This window comes from Manacus vitellinus, unplaced genomic scaffold (assembly GCF_001715985.3).
Source record: "Manacus vitellinus isolate BGI_N305 unplaced genomic scaffold, ASM171598v3 scaffold_4_pilon, whole genome shotgun sequence".
Lineage (NCBI taxonomy): Eukaryota > Metazoa > Chordata > Aves > Passeriformes > Pipridae > Manacus > Manacus vitellinus.
In genome coordinates, this window is record NW_021940604.1 from 43,252,872 (window position 1) to 43,273,097 (window position 20,226).

General features: G+C 38.7%; 1 protein-coding gene across 7 annotated transcripts in view; it reads right to left on the minus strand.

Moving 5' to 3' along the window:
• Positions 1–3,794: 3,794 nt before the first annotated feature.
• LOC103755354 (E3 SUMO-protein ligase ZNF451) overlaps positions 3,795–20,226 on the minus strand; it is a 38,353-nt gene continuing 21,921 nt past the window's right edge. For 5 of the 7 annotated variants that reach the window (XM_018078127.2, XM_018078120.2, XM_018078124.3 and 2 more), the window contains 5 exons: positions 16,774–16,904; positions 15,458–15,644; positions 7,022–7,096; positions 5,367–5,411; positions 3,795–4,908 (listed from right to left, as the gene is read on the minus strand). In XM_018078127.2, the coding sequence (XP_017933616.2) occupies positions 4,856–4,908; positions 5,367–5,411; positions 7,022–7,096; positions 15,458–15,644; positions 16,774–16,904 (491 nt within the window). In that variant the 3' untranslated portion in view covers positions 3,795–4,855. The remainder of the gene's footprint in view (positions 4,909–5,366; positions 5,412–7,021; positions 7,097–15,457; positions 15,645–16,773; positions 16,905–20,226) is intronic. The other 2 variants (XM_018078122.2, XM_018078121.2) reach the window with 2 other exon arrangements.

Genomic DNA, 20,226 nt, shown 5'->3' on the forward strand with positions numbered 1-20,226 from the left:
GTGTGTATTCCGTCATTCCTGCATTCCCACCTGAGCAGTGAAACCACTGGCTGTCCCTTGTTTAAAGTAAAGTGTCATAAAAAATGGGTACTGCTTACAAAACAGAGCAATGTACAGAAGTCTGATTCACATGCACAGCAGAAAGAGCAACTTTCCCAGGTCTTGGACATCTGATGTATCTGTAGAAGTTCCAGAGCCAAGGAGATGACCTACACCAAAAGCACTGCAAATTGTCATGCTGCTAAATAGCACCTTAGTTCCAGCTTTGCCTTATTCCAAACCCTGATATATACCTTGTCACATACCTTAACACTTACATATGAGCTGTCATGGAACAGGATCAAAGAGAAAGTCCACACCCAAGAAATGCCATCCAGGATTATATTCCTGCCTTTACCTACAGGAACTTAATCTTTTGAAGCTGAAAGAGGGGAAGTTTAGGTTAGGTATATGGAAGAAATTCTTCACTGTGAAGGGTGGTGAAGCACTGGAACAGGTTGCCCAGAGAAGCTGTGGATGCCCCATATCTGAAGTGTTCAAGGTCAGGTTGGATGGGGCTTTGAGCAACCTGGTCTAGGGGGAGTGTCCCTGTCTATGGCAGGGGGGTTGGAATTCTATGATTTTGTCCCTTCCAACCCAAACCATTCTATGATTCTTTCAAGAACCTTATGCAGGTGTTATGGAAATACAACAGTTCCCATGCATAGCAGAAGGATGCAGCCATGGCTTGGGCCAGTCAACCAAAACCAGCTTGCAGTCTCCCCAGCACCGTAACAACAGCATATAAGATGGGCCAACCTGAGTCTTCAGGAGATATTTTCAATCAAAATACATGTCTGCCCCCTCACTTCACACCTGCTGAACCTGTGCTGCTGTCTTTACTACTGTTGTTACCAATGCTAATTAAAACTAGCCCTGGGTTTGCCTATACATGCTGCAGTCATTTTATTGTGTAGGCAAGCCCCAAGGTCCCAAACCTGCCACAAGTCTGAATGAAGTCCTCTGTCTCAGGAGCGAACTCAGAGCTGGTATGACCATTTTGGGGCATGCAACAGTTCACTCTCACTGGAGGAAAGTCACCTAATAAATGAGCCAGTAACTTCTGTACAGCTGCAGATGCTCAGCCAATTGACAGTAGAGCTCTGAGCAAAAAACCAAAGGGAAGGACCTTCAAAAATTAGGATACTGCAGTTAAAGTGAACTTGCAGAGATTTACAAAAGGGAAGGACTTTCAGAAATTAGGATAGTACAGTGAAAGTGAACTTGCAGAGAACTGGAGTTCTCTGCAAGGAGAACTTTACATTAAATTTCCAGGCATGCAGAGCTTTGCCATTCAAGTGCACATTCAGCATTCAGAAAATTTGCCATAAATTTTCTGACCTGTTTACATCCGCTTTTAGAATATCTCAGACCATATTATTTGACCCAGATTGTTACTACTAAGCTCCAAACCACTTGAATTAAGAATTTCTACAGAAAACCTGAAGGGGTTAGGAGTGGCAAAGGAAAATGCAGATGCACTTTCATAAAGCTGCTTAGCTGGAAAGAATTGCCAGACTGTCTTTGTGCTAATGTCAGCCAATTTTTCTGAATTCATTTTGAAACAATTCATCATTCATCCTCCTCGCCTCCTTCCAATTTACAGCAGTCACTGTAAACATAACCAGGACAGCACAAGCAGATGATAGAACACTTTCCTTTTAAGAAAGACGATGGCGTAACTTCATACCTCTATAAACTTCACTATATTTGGTAAAGCTTTGGTAAAGGTTTGCATTCTATGACCACTACAGGAACAGTGGTGGTCATTTCTGTATACTTTGAAAAGCTAAGAAAATTAATCCACTACACAAAAAATATATTCAAAGCAAGTAGCTTACAATAAGCTAATCTCTCTCTTTTTTTTTAAAGTATTATTAAACAGCAGAAGCAATCAGGCAGGCATAACACTTCAGTGCTCCAGTGTCTTAAAAGAAGTTGCAGGGACTTATTTGGTATCTCACCTTGTCTCTGAATATGACCAAAAGAGGGATTTTTTTTGATAAGAAAGAATGTGGCACACAAAGCACCACAGAGGTAAGAGCCTTATACCAATCTCAACTTGTCATAGTTTTCAGTTTTGTAAAACTTAATGCATGGATCATACAGAAATTAAGAGCATTAAAATGAACAGCTGGTAGTAGTCAGGTGGAGATTAGATTTTTTCCCCATTAAAAATAAATACAAAAAAAGCACCATTGAATTACTTTAGACTAACAAAGGATGAATTCAAACATCACCACAAAAGTAAATTCTCTTTAAAAGGGCAGGACAAATCACCTCTAGTACAAATGTAAAGGATGCTGGGCAAGCTCTTTTTAACAGACAAGTTGTGCTTGTAAATGCAGGCAAATCTCTCAGCATATGCAGGAAAAACCTCAAAAATTTCAGCCAGTTAAACAAGACTCACCAGCCAAAACCATTAAATTCTGAAACACATTTACAAGACACCTTTTGCAGCTGAAGAACAAGGTGTTCAACCACAAGATGTTGGTGAGTAACAAGTCACATGTCTGTACACGCAGTGTTTTAAAAATCTAATTTTCTCTGCTCTTCTGGAAACAGAAGTATCACAAGCCTGTGATGGCAGAAAACTTCACAAAGAAAAATTTCATAGTTAAGAGAGAACCTCAAAGAGACCAAGGAAAATGAGACCAAATTTCAAGACGTTGCCAATTCTGAAGACTACTGTTACCGTAAAAAGAATACAGAAACTAGAACTTTATTAAGTTGTTTTATAAAAGCCAAAGCAGCAGTGGTTGGGATTTGCTATTTGGTTTGATAAGCAGATGACAAGGCCAATGCAATGTGTTTAATAACTGCAGCTTCAAGTATAGAGAATGTGTGTGTACACAGGGCTTTTTTCTTTTTTTTTAATGCAACCAATTAAGTCATGGCCCATCAGGTATGAGCAAACTTTACATTTATGACAGAAAAAATTGTTACGAGAAATAAAGCACATAATCAAATTCTATGTTACATAGCAGACTCTGGAGAAAATCGTCTACCCAGGCTTTAAACATTGTTAAGTCAAACAAAGAACTTTCTCAAGCTGAAACATCTTTTCATGTGAAATGAATTTCCAACTTTAGGGTCTACATGAAAAAAGAGCTGCCTAAAAGCCTCTGTACCTTGGACTGAGACGCTTTTGAGGACAAAAATTGTTTTCTCTTTCATTCCATCCTTTACTAGAAGCACTTGGTGTGAAAAATTTTGGAACTGATTTAGCTTGAGTCAGTAGCTAAAGGGAACTCAAAATCTTCCAGAATAGGGCTTCCTCAGCAGGAGCAGTATGAACTACACACCTAGATTAGATTAGGAGTACAATTAATCTGAGACTGGCAGCTGGAAAACAAGTAGCAGACACAAGTGAAAAACATTTAAGAGGTCCTGTTCACTCTGTAACACTTGGGTGTCAGAGTCAAATGTATTGTAAGTGTTCAAACAATTTTCTGTCATTTGAACAGTTTCTTCAAGTTGCATGATTGCTAACGAACAGTGAGATACCTCACTAGATTCTTCATTAATTCTACTTGTTTCAGCAAAAGCAATTATATCAGAATCATGATTGGAAATAAACCAGTGCTAGTCTTCCAGCTTTTCCAACCATGATGACAAACAGCTGCAGTTATTCTGACTTTTTGGAATAGTGAGAAAAATCCATCCTTCTCACGTCTTACTCTACACAAAAGGTATTTGTTTGCATAATAAATATTTAGGGGTACAGCAGGTAGAATCAAACTCACAGGGGAATGAATACTAAAAGAAGAATTAAGCTGGCCTTTTATTACATTGAGATTTCTTACTGACTGACAACAATCATTAACTGAAATATAACAGGCTAGTAAAGCTGGACAGTTTGCATAGGTATTTTTAAACAAAAAAGAGAAAGATGACAGATAATTTTAAACACAGAAATAATCTCACCTAAAATAAGGACAGTACAAAAATAATTAGCAGATTTACATAAATTTATCCAAGGCCACCTCTTCATGAACAGAAGGGAGCTAAGACCACAGTATATAAAAATAATACAGTTTAAATTCTCTCAAATCTATTCCAAACAGAAACTAGGAAGTTCCCTTCAAAAGTTGTTCCTGCTTCAGATCAAGGAGAGGAACTGAACTCGTCGAACTTGAAGCCATCAAATCCAACACTCTACCATGCTACTACTGAAAAAATAAAGCTTGCAAACTAACTGTACAGCCTGTGGTCCTGACTCTGACATTTAAAAAATTATGAGACACAAAATTATGGTCTATGAACTGAGACTGGTCACAGGCATATGTTAGTTAGGCCATATGTTCAATATAAATCTGTGATCTAAGCTTCTCTTTATAACAAGATTAGCTAGGCAAATCTGAGATAACTTGAGTTTACTATTTTTATCTGTTGCAAAGATCACATGAAAAAGTAAATAAAGACAATGACATTTTGTGACAGAGAAATTAAATACAAGGACAATTAAGAAAAAAAAAAAAAGAACCAGGAGCCCCAAAATACCTAGTAAGACCAGCCTACTAATTAGGCAACAACTTATACAGATAGATTGGAGAGGCTTAGTCATCACCTATTAGAAACAAATATGCAAAGGCTTAAAAATTTATTTTTATCATACACAATATAGTGCAGTGAATATGAATAAACTCTGGCTGTTCATCAGTACAACAGAGAACATCAGATTATAAATCTAACTATTTTAGATACAGATGTGTTTTTAAAGTAGCATTTCTGAACCCTTGTAAGTAGATCAACAAGTTTCCATTTCTGTAAGCAGTTCTGATGACATGGTGTTAGTATACTGAAGTATCTTCATTTACATTTCCTCAAGGCTCCTCTTGATAGCTTCTTGCAATTCTACATCTTGCTCTGTACAGATTAAAAAAAAAAGATTATAATCTCAAACTTAGTTGATAACTAGTCATAAACACAACTACCTTAATATTACTACATAAAGCAACAAATTACTTCTGTGAGCAATGTCAGTAGACAGCAAAAAACCCCAGAGAAACAGATGAACATATTTTCCCTACTGCTGTATCTATCTTTTCAACACTTCAAAATATAGAAAATGCCTTTACAACTTTCCACTGTACTAACTAGGGACAGCCCAGTGATTACTTTAGGAGCATGATGCAACTATGTATTTAGTGGTCAAAATAACAGCAAGATTAGAACCCATATGGTGTATGCACCAACAAAAATAAACAAAGCTTTAAAACAAAACACACACACACACACACACACACACACACACACACAGAGAGAACAAGCAAAGAGGTTTTGATCTTTTCATTCCAGTTCCGTATCCATAGATATTCCCATACCTACATTCTGACTTGGCACCACTGTTGTCACTCTTGGTAGAAAGGCTAGGCAAGTAGAAAAAAAGTCACTATCAACAGTAAGAATAGTCTAGATCAGGGCTATACTGTAACATTTTTGATGGGGGGGAAGGACTGTATTGTAACCATGTGACTTGTTAACAACCTCTCAAACAACTTTCATGATACTCAAAAAAGAAACTTCGATTTTGCACTACATTTAGGTAGGTTTGGGCACTAATTGTTTGGTGTTAGTGGATTAAATATCTTAAGTTAGACAAGGCATGTATGCACTGGAAATATTAAAATCAAATTGGAAAAATTAAAGCAGCTTTCAGACACGCTGTCATTCTTGAATTATTCCTCTGCTTTAGGAGGACAAAAGCACATCCTATAAAAAAAAAAAGCCATCTGTTCTTATTACAAAAGAAATAGAATTTTAAAACTTTAATTATTGTTGGGCTGTTGTACATAAGGCTGAGATTTGGAACAGAGATTGTATCAATGAATGAATGCCCTCTCATGTCAGCAGAGCCATATTCATGCACCTGGACTTTCCTGTAAAATCCGGTACTGCTAATAAAAGAGTTTCTGAAAGAAAAATACTACATGGTCACAGAAACAAAAAAAAAATTTTGAAACCACAATAAAGCAGAAAACCATTTGCAGACAGCTGCTTGCATTAAAATATGTTGTCATTTAGCCAGTAAGACTGTGCAAAAATCCAGAATAAGGTCCAAACTGTGACTCATCTGAAGCCAGGCTGCTTCATAAGGTCAGATGCCTTCAGCACTGCAGCATCAGAAGTGGGACCTCCTGTATGCACCAAATGCCAATGCTATCCCTGTACTAGGGGGACGTGAGCACACCTTTCAGTGCTGGAGATGAATGTTGAACATTTAAAACAGTATTTAATAACAGTTGGTAAACTTATAACTGAATTTTACCACTGAGCTTGTACAAATCTTTTTTTGTTTTGTTTTTTTTGGTTTTTTTTTTGTTTGGTTTTGGGTTTTTTTGTTTGGTTGGTTTTTGTTTTGGTTTTTTTTAGTTCGTTTTATTTCCCTCAGGTGGAAGGTCAGAATCAAGCCTTTAAGCAATAAATTATTTTCAAAGTGCACTGTGGTTTGTCACTAAAAATTCATGACTATACCATATACACATCACCAGTAAGCACAACAGCAAAAGGATGAAAACAGTTTCAAATAAGGTAAGATAGGATGTGAACAGACAGATTTACTGCTGATTCAAACTTCTGCATAAATCTACAGCTCTTTTAGGAGACCAGAGTGCTTTATTGAGATATGATACCTAATTCTGAATTATTTATTCAGAAGTTCAACTATTTAGTCAGTAGTTCTACTCTGAGAAAACACAGCCATATTAAACTGGTACAAAGTGAACTCAGTCAAGTCTTGAATTGCACAATATTCTGTCATACCCCAGTGAAATAGATTTTCAGTCTGCTGGCACACTTTTCAGGTTCAGAATTTTAATTTATAGCTCATCACAGTGTTCTTCACTACTCATGACTGCCCAGCACAGTTTAGACAGTATTGCTAAGAGTTCACCTTCTGTAAAACTGAATGTAAGCTTAGTTTCTCTGTCTTCCAAAATTAGTAGTGTTCCTGAACACAGAAAAGTAAAAATGAACAGACCTTCCTGGTTTTTTATTTCTTCTAAGCTCCTTTTCACTGTTAGTTTCATATCTTCATCCTCTTCGCTGTCTGAACCTTAAATGCACAAACAGAACATAAATTATGCATTGTTTCTAATAAAGACATTAACAACCTCTCTTGATTTCTCTTACTGTAACAACACTGAAGGTTAGATTTGAAGAGTACACCTGTTATGAACTAAAATACCAAGATAAAAATATACATTCTAGTATAGTTTAAGTAACTCAAGAGATAGAGTCATTTTTTCAGCTTCCTTTTTCCCTTCTCCTCAAAATCTACAGGCAGACTGCTTCAATTTTATATTATTTTAAAGCAGTAACAAGAAATAATAGGTGCAGAAGTTACTGTGTCTACTGCACTTCGTTTTTTGGGTTTTTTTTAGTATTCAGTTATTAAAAAATGTCATTACTCGCTTTCTACAAAATGTATCAAGGATTTAATTATGGGAAGAAGTACTATAGCATGTCTCTGCCTACACATGACTGCAGCTGTATTTTGTTGCCCAAATACTGCATTTGAACAATGGTATGCTAAAACTCAACTGAGCAGTGCAATTCAGCAGATGTTGTTGTTTCAAGTCTCATAGAAGCAGAAAGTTGATACACTTAATTTAATCTGCTAATTCATCACAATCCAGCTCAGCCAAAACTCCACCACATTTCCCTTTCTTAATAACACTCTTCACAAGGCTGGTTCCCAGCTCCAGAGTGACAGCTCTATTTTGAAGTGTCTAGGAGGGATTTGTGTACCTAAGATGGTAGTGTTTGGTTTTTTGGTTTGTTTTGGTTGGTTGTTTTCTCCCATTGAACAGAGCCTCGGTAAAATACAGGTTAAAAAGTAAGCCAATGAGTCACATTATGTATTCATTCTCCTGCTACAGGCTATTGCTATTTTGGGAGATGGTCTCTCTAATGACGTCTTACAGTATTAGCAGTCAATCAGGTCTTCTACAGTCATACCAACAGAAGGACTTCCCCTAAAGTCATCACATTTATTAGTACATCAATGTACTTCTGATTACATTAACCAGCAATGAACATTCCGGTATGGCCATCCAATTTACTGACTGTGTGACTTCCGGCATTTTAAATTACTCAACTTAGGTATTCAAAGTGTCAGGTACACTTTCCACAACTTGTTTTGAAACCCCTGACACATAACCTGTTTGAGCAGCAACCTTACTGACTTTCCCAATTCCAGGAATACAAACTCCAACAGCTGGCGTCAAACAGTGATCAGCAGCCCTGAAAGATGCCAGAAATAGATAGATGGTCCTTCTCCAGTCACTTGCCAGACTAACTGTGAACCCCTTCTGGAGCTCCCTACTATTTCTGGGCAGAAGAAATACTGTTTTTTACATCACCTTCCAAAGCAAACAAAGCAAAAGAAAGAAAAATCCACCCAACTCCCCAGAAAGAGCAGTCAGTACAATTATTAATGAAAGGGAGGAAAAAGCGCCACGTAAAAGGCTTTTCACAAATGGCTTCTCCCTTATTAGCCATCCTTTTAATCTTCTAGTCTGGAAGACATCTCAGACTGCTCCGGCCAATTCTTTATCCACCAACAAGTCCAAACATCAAATCCACGTCTCTCCAATTTAGAGACAGGGAGGTCATGTTGGGACTGTGTCAACGCCTTACAGAACTCTAGGCAGATTACATCAGTCACCCTTCCCTTGTCAACCATTGCAGTTGCTCCATCATAAAAGGCCACCAGACTGGTCAAGTGATGTCACAGAATGGCAGAGGTCGGAAGGGACCTCTGGAGGTCATTTTGTCCAGCATCCCTGCTGGACAAGGATCATCTAGCTGGCTGCCCAGGACTATGTCCAGACAGTTTTTGAGTATTACCAGGAAGACAATGTAGTGGGGAGCTCCAAATTTGTTAGTTATGACCTTACTGAGTGAAAGGATCACCTCTCTCAACCTGCTGGCAACAATCTTCCTAATGCAGCCCAAGGTACTGAGCCACCACAGCACAATGCTGGCTCATGTCCACCAGGACTCCCAGGTTCTTTCCTGCAAAGCTGTTTCCCAGCTGGTTGACTCCTGGTCAACATATATTGATGCTTGGGGCTATTCCTCCCCAGGTGTAGAACTTTGCACTGCCCTTTGTTGAATTTCATGAGGTTCTTGTCAGACCACTTCTCCCTGTCAAGGTTCCTGTGGATAGCAGCACAATCCCCTGGTGTAGGAACTGCCACTCCCAATTTTTGTGTCATCAACAGACCTACTGTGGGGACACTCTGCCCCACCATCTAGGTCATTAATGGACATTAAACAGGACCAGACCCAGTACTGACCCCTGGGGTACACAGGTGGTTCCTGGCCCCCATCTGAACTCACCATGTTCCAAGTCTGGCCATTCAGCCAGTTTTCAATCCATCTCAGTTTTCTCATCCAGCCCACACTTCATAAGTGTATACTCCTGGCACTGCTGGCATCTTTTGATGAGGAATGTTTAATTTTGAGGAATCAGACACATTCTGTCTCTCTTGTCAAAATGCTCAGCACATGCTACAGGCTCCCAACTCCTCTGGGGTCAGAGGAAAATCCGTTGCCCAGTTTCAGAGCCAAGAGATCTTAAGATAGACCCTCTTGGCTAGTACATTTTATTAGATAAACATAACCTAACAACCTCTGACTATACCTGTTGTCTCAAAAGAAATTCTACTGGTCACTACTGTCCTCATATACTGGCATATTCCTGCTGCAAGAACGAGAAAACAGGAAGGCTAACTCTGGAGGAATATAAAGCTCAGAGATTAAAAAGATTAAGCCTATAGATGGTAGAAAATTCAGTGATTTTTTGATATTTTATGAGTCTCTCATAGAAACCTATTCTGGGAAGAGACTGGTAACATTCACAGAATGCAAGCGCCACCCACTGTCCTGCCATCAAAGCGCCACAGGCTGAATTTGGATTAGTTGCCCACACAGCTCAGGATAATTTACCACTATATCTAATTCTCTTCTCTTGCAACCTCCCTAGCTACCACCATCCCTTTAGTAACTTCCATCAGGTTTACCAGTTCCTGTGTCTCACTAGGGATTTGATTTCCCTTCCCCAGCCTTCATCCTGTTCCCTTGCCACACAACACACCTCTGTCTATTCCATTGTGCAGTTTCACACCCTCACCTTCACTTTTCTCTCCTGCAATGCTCCTTCTCTTAGTCTTTTCAGTAATTCCCAATCTCACCTACCTCTTTTCCATCCCAATGTACTGTGACATTCACATCACACTTAACTCACTGTCTCTCCAACCGCTGACCCTTTTCCTTTTACAGCAGGTGTCTGGAGTTTTAGTGCTACTTTAAGGATATAATATGTTACCTCATTCAGGATTCTAGTAACTACTTAGCCAAAAACTTACAATCAATACCTCATCCTTACCTTGTTAGCAATGATGTTTGGTATGATCAACTACATCGCCTTTAAAATACTGTTCCCTTGGCTTCTAGAATCCTTTCCTTTATTCCTTCTTTAGTGTGCCCCTAGAGGATCCTCCCCACATACTCCTTCCTAGTACTTACTTCTCTAATCTGCTTCTTCATGAAGGTAACATCATCAGTAAATGCAAATACAGCTACTCCCTGCTTCACTCTATGTATCTCCCTACAGATGCTCATTCATCTGTTCATTCAAGTGTAGCACAACTAAAAATAAAGCTCTCAATCCTTCACTCTCCTCCAAATCCACTTCTTGGAAACTGTGGGCAATATCATGATGGTCACTAAGAATTTCATTTAACCTTCATCTTAGACACCTCAAATTCACAACAAGATTAAACTAAACCTCGAGGATTTCTTTGTATTATCTGATTGGTGAAGTCTTCCCACTTCATCCACTTGGTTACAGTTATTGTTCAGACTCATTATGTTAGGTCTCAATATATTGCTTTCTCCCTAGGGCACATACATACATTCAAAGACGCACACAAGAAATGCCACTGACATACCAAAGGCAATAGTAACTTCCTGTTGTAGCTAAACACAAGGTTACAATTGAAGGGTGACTTTCTTATCATTCCCTACTGCAATAGGCTGTGGCTGCTATAATAAAGGAATAGACTCTTACTACAGTAACTATAATTCATTCATGGTGCATCACACTGCAGATGTTCATACCTTTCACATTCAGTTTCTTTGGGAAGTGGGGGCTAGAAGCTGTGACCTACCTTTAGTCATCTGCAGTTTGTTTTAACTGAACGTTTGGAAAAAGCACAGGCTAGGGACAGATGTATTCATATTGGACCTCAGCACCCATGAAAATCTTGACCATGGAAGAGGCAAGCAACTACTCTCAATGTCTTCTAAAAAGTAATTCTTACACCCTCTTAAATTCTTTTGTAGGCTGTATATAAACCAAAAGATTTTTGGGGTAGTGGGAGCTAGGAAGCTTAGCAACATTTATAAAAATGAACTGAAATCCTGCTCTTCCAAATATAACAAGTCACAGAAGTTGCATTTGGTAGTACTTAAACACTTCAGGCAATAGTAGCAGATTGAAGATGCAGGCTGACAACTCCACTTGAGCACAGTGGAAACATACTTTATGGGTCACTGAAAGAGGTGCAGTGGCTATTTGGCAGACAACACACTACATCACAACACTACTGCTTTTGTCAGGCTTATGAGACAGACTGGCTCTTCAAAAGAAAGGATAAGAAATACTCCAGAAAATATGCTCCTCTTATTATTAAAAAGTCTGATTCACATAAGAGCTCAGTCACTAAAGGATTTCTGTGAGAAACACAGTTAAGCTAAAGTCATCCACTTACACAAAAATATCTTGTCAACCAAGAAGTTGTGGCATTCCTGCCAGTGCCTAGATAGGTATGACAACCCCTAACCTACCATCAGCTTTGCCCTCAGCACTGACCAGTGCTCATTAAAAGTATAAGCTGTAATTTCAAGACACATAATATCGTGTCAAGACAGACAATTGAATAATGGTGTTTTTCTGCATGCTACAAATTTTTCGTTACAAAGGGAGACATTGAAAACTCTTCCCTTCTACACTCCCCAAACCACTCGATTAACATGCATTAAGCTCCCATCATGTCTTGTGTCTTCAGTATAAAAGCAAAAACCTTCTGCACTTATGAACTCAAGCAGCTTAGCAGCAGAAGAGAACAAACAAGATTATATCTCTTGCCTACTCTTTTCATGTCTCAAAGGAAATTCATGCATCTGCTACAACCAAGGGTCACCTAAAGTAACGTATGGTTGATATCCTATTGCAACATATGCAGGAGCTTTTATTTTTATTTATTTTAAAATGAATACACGTACCACAGTTCCCACAGCAGTTCTGCTGACATGGTAAAATGGTTCACAAGATGCACCTGTCAGATTGCCACATTCAAACACAACCCAGCTGCTCAGAAGCTAACGATAGCTCTGTGAAGGTGATTCAGGGAAACAGGTTTTTCATTTTGCACCTCATCCAATACCAACAATGGTCTTATATTTTTCAACATGATTCTCTTTCCTAAGTGTTTCTAACTTATTTCTCCCTCCAGAATAATAGCCATAGGCTTGAGAAAGTCACAAAGCAAGCAATTCTTGTTTACATTTCCTTACAGTCAGCTGCATTTCTGTAACAAGTTATACCAGCCTATGATACACTGCATAACTTTCCATCTCAACCCTCCAGCACTGGTGTTGCCACACTAAGACTTGGAAATGATGGCTGATGCTGCTGAGCCACACACTGTGTGTACTATGCAGTAGCTTTATCTTTTTAAAGACAAACTTTATAAACTCTTGGTAACAACATTATCCCACTATGCAGCAAATATAGGGCTGTTACCAAAAGTGAATTTTCTAATGTTTTGTTTTAATACAGGAAGAGGAGACAAAGGCAGCTCTTGCTGTCTGGGTCCCCCCCCTGCTGACATTGACTTGTACTTGAAAAAGGGGACCAAGGATAGCTCAAGATATTTCTGTTCCTTACAGGTTTGCTAGGGAATCCCAACAGCCAAAGGAATCATGTGCCATTCCATCACTTTTCTGCTCAAAGATTATATTTTTTTTAATAGTGACCACACAAATAACTTAAGTGGAATGCATAGTGATCAGCCACCCAGCAAGTTAAGGTTTGTGGCCCCTGAGTAGTGCCAATCACCATAACAGTAAATTAAATATTAACTTAGTAAAGGACATTGAAAGAATAGTTATATTAGGAGACTTCCAAAAGCAAGATCAATATATAAAAAAAAATACTTGAGTATCATTTATACACAGAAAAGGGTTAGATCTAAGTCATCACTTCTGAGCCAGTATACACTGGTGAACAAAGCTATAACAGCAAAACTACCTAGGCAGGGAGCCAGAGTACCCTTATATAGCAAAACAGTCATTCCCCTATCCTCACTGTCTCATATCTTAAGTTGCACAACACACTGTACAAGAAATGAAGCCTGTACCGGCTAAATCAACTGCTTACAGCTCTCTTCCAACTCTTCCTCCCAAAAAATATACAAAGATCACAAAGCAAAAACAGCCATCCACATTAATTTACAGTTATACAGCTGTAATTACATTAGAAGAGATCAATCTAGACATTTCAATATACTCTACAAAAAAACATTTGTGCTGGGAATGGAATAATGCATAGAAACATAGAATTGGAAAGGATGTTAAAGATCATCTAATTCTAAGTCCTCTGCAGGGACACCTTCCACTAGGCCAAGTTGCTCAAAGCCCCATTCAACCTGGCCTTGAACGCTTACAGGGATGGGGAATCCAGAGTTTCTCTGGAAAACCACCACTCAGTGCTTCACCACCCTCAGAGTAAAGATTTTCTTCCTAATACCCATTCTAAACATACACTCTTTCAGTTTAAAGCCATTCCCCTTTGTCTTATCACTCTATGACCTTGTAAAATGTCCCTCCCCATCCTTCCTACAGGCTGCACTTAGGTCACCTGAAGCATTCCCTTCTCCAGGCTTAAGAAATCCAACTCTCAGTCTTTTCTCCTAGAAGAGATGCTCCAGCTCTCTGATCACGTTTGTGGCCTTCTCTGGACTCACTCCAACAGGTCCATGTCCTTCCTGTGCTGGAGACCCCAGTACTGGACGCAGTGCTCCAGGTGGGATCTCAGGAGTGTGGAGTAGAAGAGCAGAATCCCCTCCATTGACCCGATGGCCATGCTTCTTGGGATGCAGCCCAGGATACAGCTGGCTTTCTGGGTTGTGAGCACACATTGCCAGCTCATGTCCACCCTCTCATTAACCAGTGCCCCCCAAGTCCTTCTCAGCAGGGCTGATGTCGATCAGTTCATCCCCCAGCCTGTACTGATACCAGGGGAAGTGTAGCTTTATGGATAACCCCTCCCCCTTGAGAAAATGAACTGCACTAACAAAAGTGACAATTCTGTAATTAATTACGCCAAGGAATTTTACTGGTATGGCTGATTCTGGCTGGGAATCATATCTCCATTATCCAGCTGAAAAATCTAGATCAGCAAATGCTTGGGGTGGCCAGAAAAGTCTATAAGCACCTTTTCTGTATCAGAAGCACATAAATCAATTCCAGCTCACCACAAACAATTTTTTTTCAGGAAACTATTATCCTATCTTTCTTTTTCCCTTTATTCAATCAATGCCAATTTCACCATTCACTCCACTTAATGTGATAGCTCTCACAAACCTGTATCAGGACTAGCAGTGTATTTTTTCAGAAAAAGGTTATGGCTAATTCAGAAACAGCTTTCTGTAATATGCCCACAATTTACAACCCTACAGAAATAAAACAAGAGCCAGGAAAAGCAATAACATGTCTACAGAGAAATGTCAGGTCTTCTAGGAAAATATCAAAATATTTTAAAATACTGACAAGTATTAAAACTCAGCTCTGGTATCCTTTGCATGAAAATGAGCTGGCTCAGTCATCTTTGATTATCCCATATAAAACCAATGAATGTGTGAGTCGTGCCAGTGAAGACAATTGTCAAATAACAGGAAGTAGCCAGGAGGACAATCAGAGTTAAAATAGGCAGAAATATTTTGAGAAATAATGATGCTCTAGCAGGGTCACATTTGTTTTGGACCCAGAACAAATCAAGCTAAGTAGATTTGAGTACAAATTGACAAATGTGCACACAAGAGTACTCTAAAGAGCTTCTCTTTAACTAGAAAGGAGTGTTCTGACTCAAACAACAGTTTGTGTCTCGCTATAATAAAGAATACAGGGATGATAGAGTTTGTTATGTTGAATAAAAATGCTTAATTAAGTCGAGTTTCAAAACTTGCTCCAAGTTTTGGTTTTATGATCTATATTTCATTGAAATTCCAGTACAATGCAAGAAGCATCAAGCAACAGCTTGTGTTACCAGCATAAGGATTTAAGTCTTTTATTGGAAAAAACTATCAGTTTACTGGAAGAATTGTGTTTAATATTTACTTTCTACCTTTTGTGGTATCTGAAATGCTGTTTAGCAAGGCACACATCATGTCTCCTTCAATGTGGTGAGGATTTAGAATGCAAGCTGACCGCTGGGTCATCTTAAATTGGTTTTCAAGTTCCAGGAAGCTTTTGTCTCCAGAAAGTACAGTGAAAGGAATTTGCTTGGGCAGGTGCTCATCCAGACGACCAGCCTGTAGGGAAACAAATGCTGAACTGAGATCATGTTTTTCTCTCATGGCATTTGGTTAGCTTTGTGCAAGACAGGTCTTCATTGCTTTCTACAGCAATTTACTCCTGCTTTTATGATCCAAGCCACGTTATACCACCGTGAAAGGCACCGTTTCAACAGTTTGATCCTGCATTTCTTCTCTACATACAATAATAGATACAGGTAATGCCTACCAGAACAGTACAGAGTATGGAACAAATTCCTAAAAAGCAGCATTTTAGAACAATCTCCACATAAAATTAGTCATCTGTGCAGAGCATTTTAAGAATAACATAGAAAGTGTAATGTAACAAAATCACTGTTAAAATGTGCTTATATAATTAGATATTAATAGTTTTATCTAACTGATAAAGCATTATATGGCATCAAGCTGCACCAGGGGAGGTTTAGGTTAGATATTACGAAATTTTTTTCACTGAGACGGTTGTCGAGCATTTTAACAGGCTGCCCAGGGAAGTGGTGGAGTCACCATCCCTGGAAGTGATCAAAAATTTTGTGGGTATGGCACTTATGCTTAATGGTGAACACGGTGGTAGTGCTGGGTAGTGCTGGTAGACCTTGATATTAAAGGTCTTTTCCAGCTTTAACGATTCTATGATTCTACATAAAGAACTTAAGTGCCCATGGTATCCCAGGTTCCTGTCTTGCACCTGCACATCCCCAATCCTGCCAAAGTCCAAGGTCTACTGAACAGAGGCACTGCTTGTCAGCTCAACAGAGTCTGTGAAACTGGCACCCATTCAACTCCACTGTAAAGATGGCCCAACATTTGGGTTACTTGGAGAGAGAGGCAGGAGTTAAAGAGAAACTGTAAGAATTGTAGGGTTTTTTTATTCTGCATAAGCAGCTTTCTTTCTTCTCCACAACAGACTGATGTCCTATTTGGGCTAACTTTTAAATCACTTCTCAATTGTCTACCTCCACTCAATCCAGTGACAGGTTTATCATTCTTTATAGTGGACACATAAGTATCATGAAAAGAACCTAAAAATCTCACCTGCAATTAGTATTTAACATCAATAGCTAATATCATCTGCCACTCTCCTCTGGGTACAGAGACATAGCAATAAAGACAGTATGCCCTGACTTACATGAACACAGAGAGCAAAGTCTGCTGCTTCTCTTCTGGTACCGCAACGTGGATGAAGAAAGAAACATCCAATCCTCTTAAGATAATTGTAAATTTTGCACTGCACTGGAGGTTTCCAGTTGCTGTATCCTCCTAAACAGTGAAGAGGAATAAAATTAATAAGAAAAAAACCCAAACATGAAAACCAAACAAAACCATAGGTTTGGATAAACACATCTCTATAAATTAAGAGTGCAAAAGGCAAAAGCAAAGATAAATCTGTCTTTAAAGGCAGAATTTACTTTGACCAATATGAAAGCTAAAAAAGCCAAAATCCCCCCAACCCCCTTGTTCTTTAGTTAGAAAATAAAAAAAAAAAATGTAGCTAGCCTGATACTACCCATTCAATTTTGTATGATTTTTTGTTTTAATTCTGAAAAACTTATCTTCTAGATATCATTTGCTTTTAGACTCAGGGATGTGGATTTTTTTCCAGTTTGAAGCACAGTTATGGTTAATGTGCAGAAGCAAAGGAACTCTGGGAACATAGTACAAGTAACAGAACTGCTTCTCTTAGGGAAACCTGTACTGCAGGAGTTATAGATATATGACTGAGATACATATATATACATATATATATGTACATACGCTATGCCTGACACATCAGAACTCTTTAAAAAGAAGGTCCAAGAACTGGAACAACAGCTGAAACAAATGCTAGAGTCCTAATAAACCCCTGGATGCAGTCAAGGATAAGCAAAATGAAGCTACAACTGGGAAAAAAGTGCAGAAATTTTCTCAACAGCATCCTAAAACATGTAGTTACTGGCTAAGAAAATATTTGGATAATAAAGACGAGCTGAGTAATGTGTCTGCTACAGACAAAACCAATACCAGGCTGAAACAAGTTGCAAGGGAAAGGAAAGAAGCAGGAAGTCTTTCAAGCAGAGAGGGAAAACCAGAGGAGCTTGCAGTTACTATGATACCATAAAAAGGCAAACAAATGAAAGGACAATTTGAAGAGAGCAACTAAAAAATTCATAATATACCCAGTTGCTAAGAAATAATGGCTCTGCAAAGGGGAGGAAAAAATGTTGCTTTATCTGCCAGCTGATAGAGTGGCTGGATGTAAGAAAGGATTTTGAATGAAAAATGAAAGCAGTCATTGATGGCACTTCACATGAGGACATGGGAAACTAAGGCTCCAGTACACAGGCTGCAGAGGATGGTGTACGTCAACGTGGCCACTCCCAGTCCAACAAACAAAAGCATTCCTCAGTAGATTTCTCATGGGTTTTTTTCCACCCTTTCCAGCCTAATGGCAAGAAGGTGGTATAAAAAATGATCTTGAAAGATTTATTAAGAGTCCACACAGAAATATCTATCTATGAGAAAAAAATGCTATTTGCAACTTGTTCTAATGTGTTGTGACAGTCTCAGTCACTGCTGAGAAAGATTTGGGAAAGATTTGTAATCACCAAACCTAGGGTTTGGCTGCATAAATGTACAACATAAGCATTTGACCAGGACAACTGAAAACAATGACAGAACTGTATTTAGTCTCTTTATTTGTTAGCTGACAAATGGATGAAGACAACTGAGTATCTGAAGACAGAAACGATGCAAAGAACTCAAAGCAAAGCTAAGGGTGTACTAGCAATAGGAATAACAGAAATTATGTAGATTTATCATATAAAAATAATAATTAAAAAATTCAGAAATGTTGTTCGGGAAATGCAGGAAAAAAATAGAAGAGACAAGGATGTTGCTATATTTTCATAGGCTAAACAAACAAGACTAGCATGCCTCAAGTAACTGAGTAAACCATTATTATTATGAGAGGGTATCTACAACAATAAATCCAGATGTGCCTGGGAGACTTAGTGCTCCCAGGCACCAAAACAATATAATTGTCACTAATAAATTGCTAAATTCTTCTCTAATATGAATATGGCTCTTTTTAATCACAAGTAACTCTTTAGCATGTTTTTTCAGTTCAGGTGCATCAGGGGCCATTCCCAGGAGGCAGTGTGCCTGCAGCAAACCTGTCCGAAAGTAAGACATTGAGTGGTGCTAATGTGGGCTGTGCTGTGCCATCAGGCACCTGTGCTTGGGACATCTCTGGGCAGAGTCTTAACTAGCACAAAGGTACCTTTCAGTAAGAGTATCATTAATACTAGAAGTTCCTGACAACAGACTAGTAACACTAAGATTGTACTATGATTACTTCTCCTTAAGTCAGAGAAGAGAAATTTCTGACAACAATACAGCTCAGACATCCCTGGGTTCAAACAATTTTTTCTTACTGAATCAAAACAGCATTTTAACCTTGGAAAATAGTAATAGCACAGAAGTAATAACAACGAGCTTAAGTCAATTAAAAACAAACTAGTTTCAAGTAAATTAGACAGAATAACAAAGTATGACTGAAAGGCCAGTGTCTGAATTCACATGGGGAAAGTTCTACATAACTGTGAAAAATTTTTCTTAACTAAGTAATTTTTTATAATAGATGATCTTTAAAGTTCATTCCAACCCCTTAGCATTCTATGACTCTATGATATAAATCCTCAAAATCACAATTTTATGTGGCTTGCATGTGCACAAGAATGCTGTTACAGAAAGGTCAAGGGCTAGGCAATGGTAATACAGGTAGTGATACAGAAGTAATGCCTGAGCAGAACACAAAACTCAGGAGCATAACCTGTTTTAACAGGGAAGACCAGAGGATCCGTTCCCAGAACTCCTAACAACCAGATATTAAGGTTACAGGTTCAGGAGCACAGATGACTGTTTGAACAACTAACACTTTACATTAACAGCCATACTTGCTCTGCCTTTATCAGCTAACTGGAAACCCTCTTTCTAAGAGGGAAAAAAGTCTGATCCAGGCATCAACAGGCCTTTCTGTCCAACCTGAGCAGCATGACAACTCTCAGCTTTCAGGATGTTCTTGATTATCTTTTAAAGAAAGAGATACTCAAAAACACTAAGCAAAGAAGTGCAATGCAATGGTGTTTACCAAGTATAAAACATACCCGACAATTCCTACAAGTCTGTTAGGATGATACCTGTGTTTCAGGCAAAAAATATTTTGAAAACATCCCTTATCTAGACTTTACTGAAGAATTCAAGGTACTACAGGCAAAATAACTATAAAGGCAGATACAGAGAAAACCAGTAGAAAAACCATGAGGTGGCCAAGAAGTTGGTTCAAAACCAGTCAGGTAAGCAAAAGTATCAAGGTAAAGGAATGCTATTGGCAGACTCTGCAAAATGATATGATCATTTTCCCTTTCAACCCAAACCATTCTATGATTCTGTGAAACTCATGACAATGTGAGTTCCATCAATCACCCTGTACTAAACTAAATTTAATAAGACTAAGAATGCAAAATCATGCCTTCTAGAAGTCATCATGGCCAGTCTTCACAAACGAAGATTTGGGAAAGGTCATTACCCTTCGAGCCTGCGC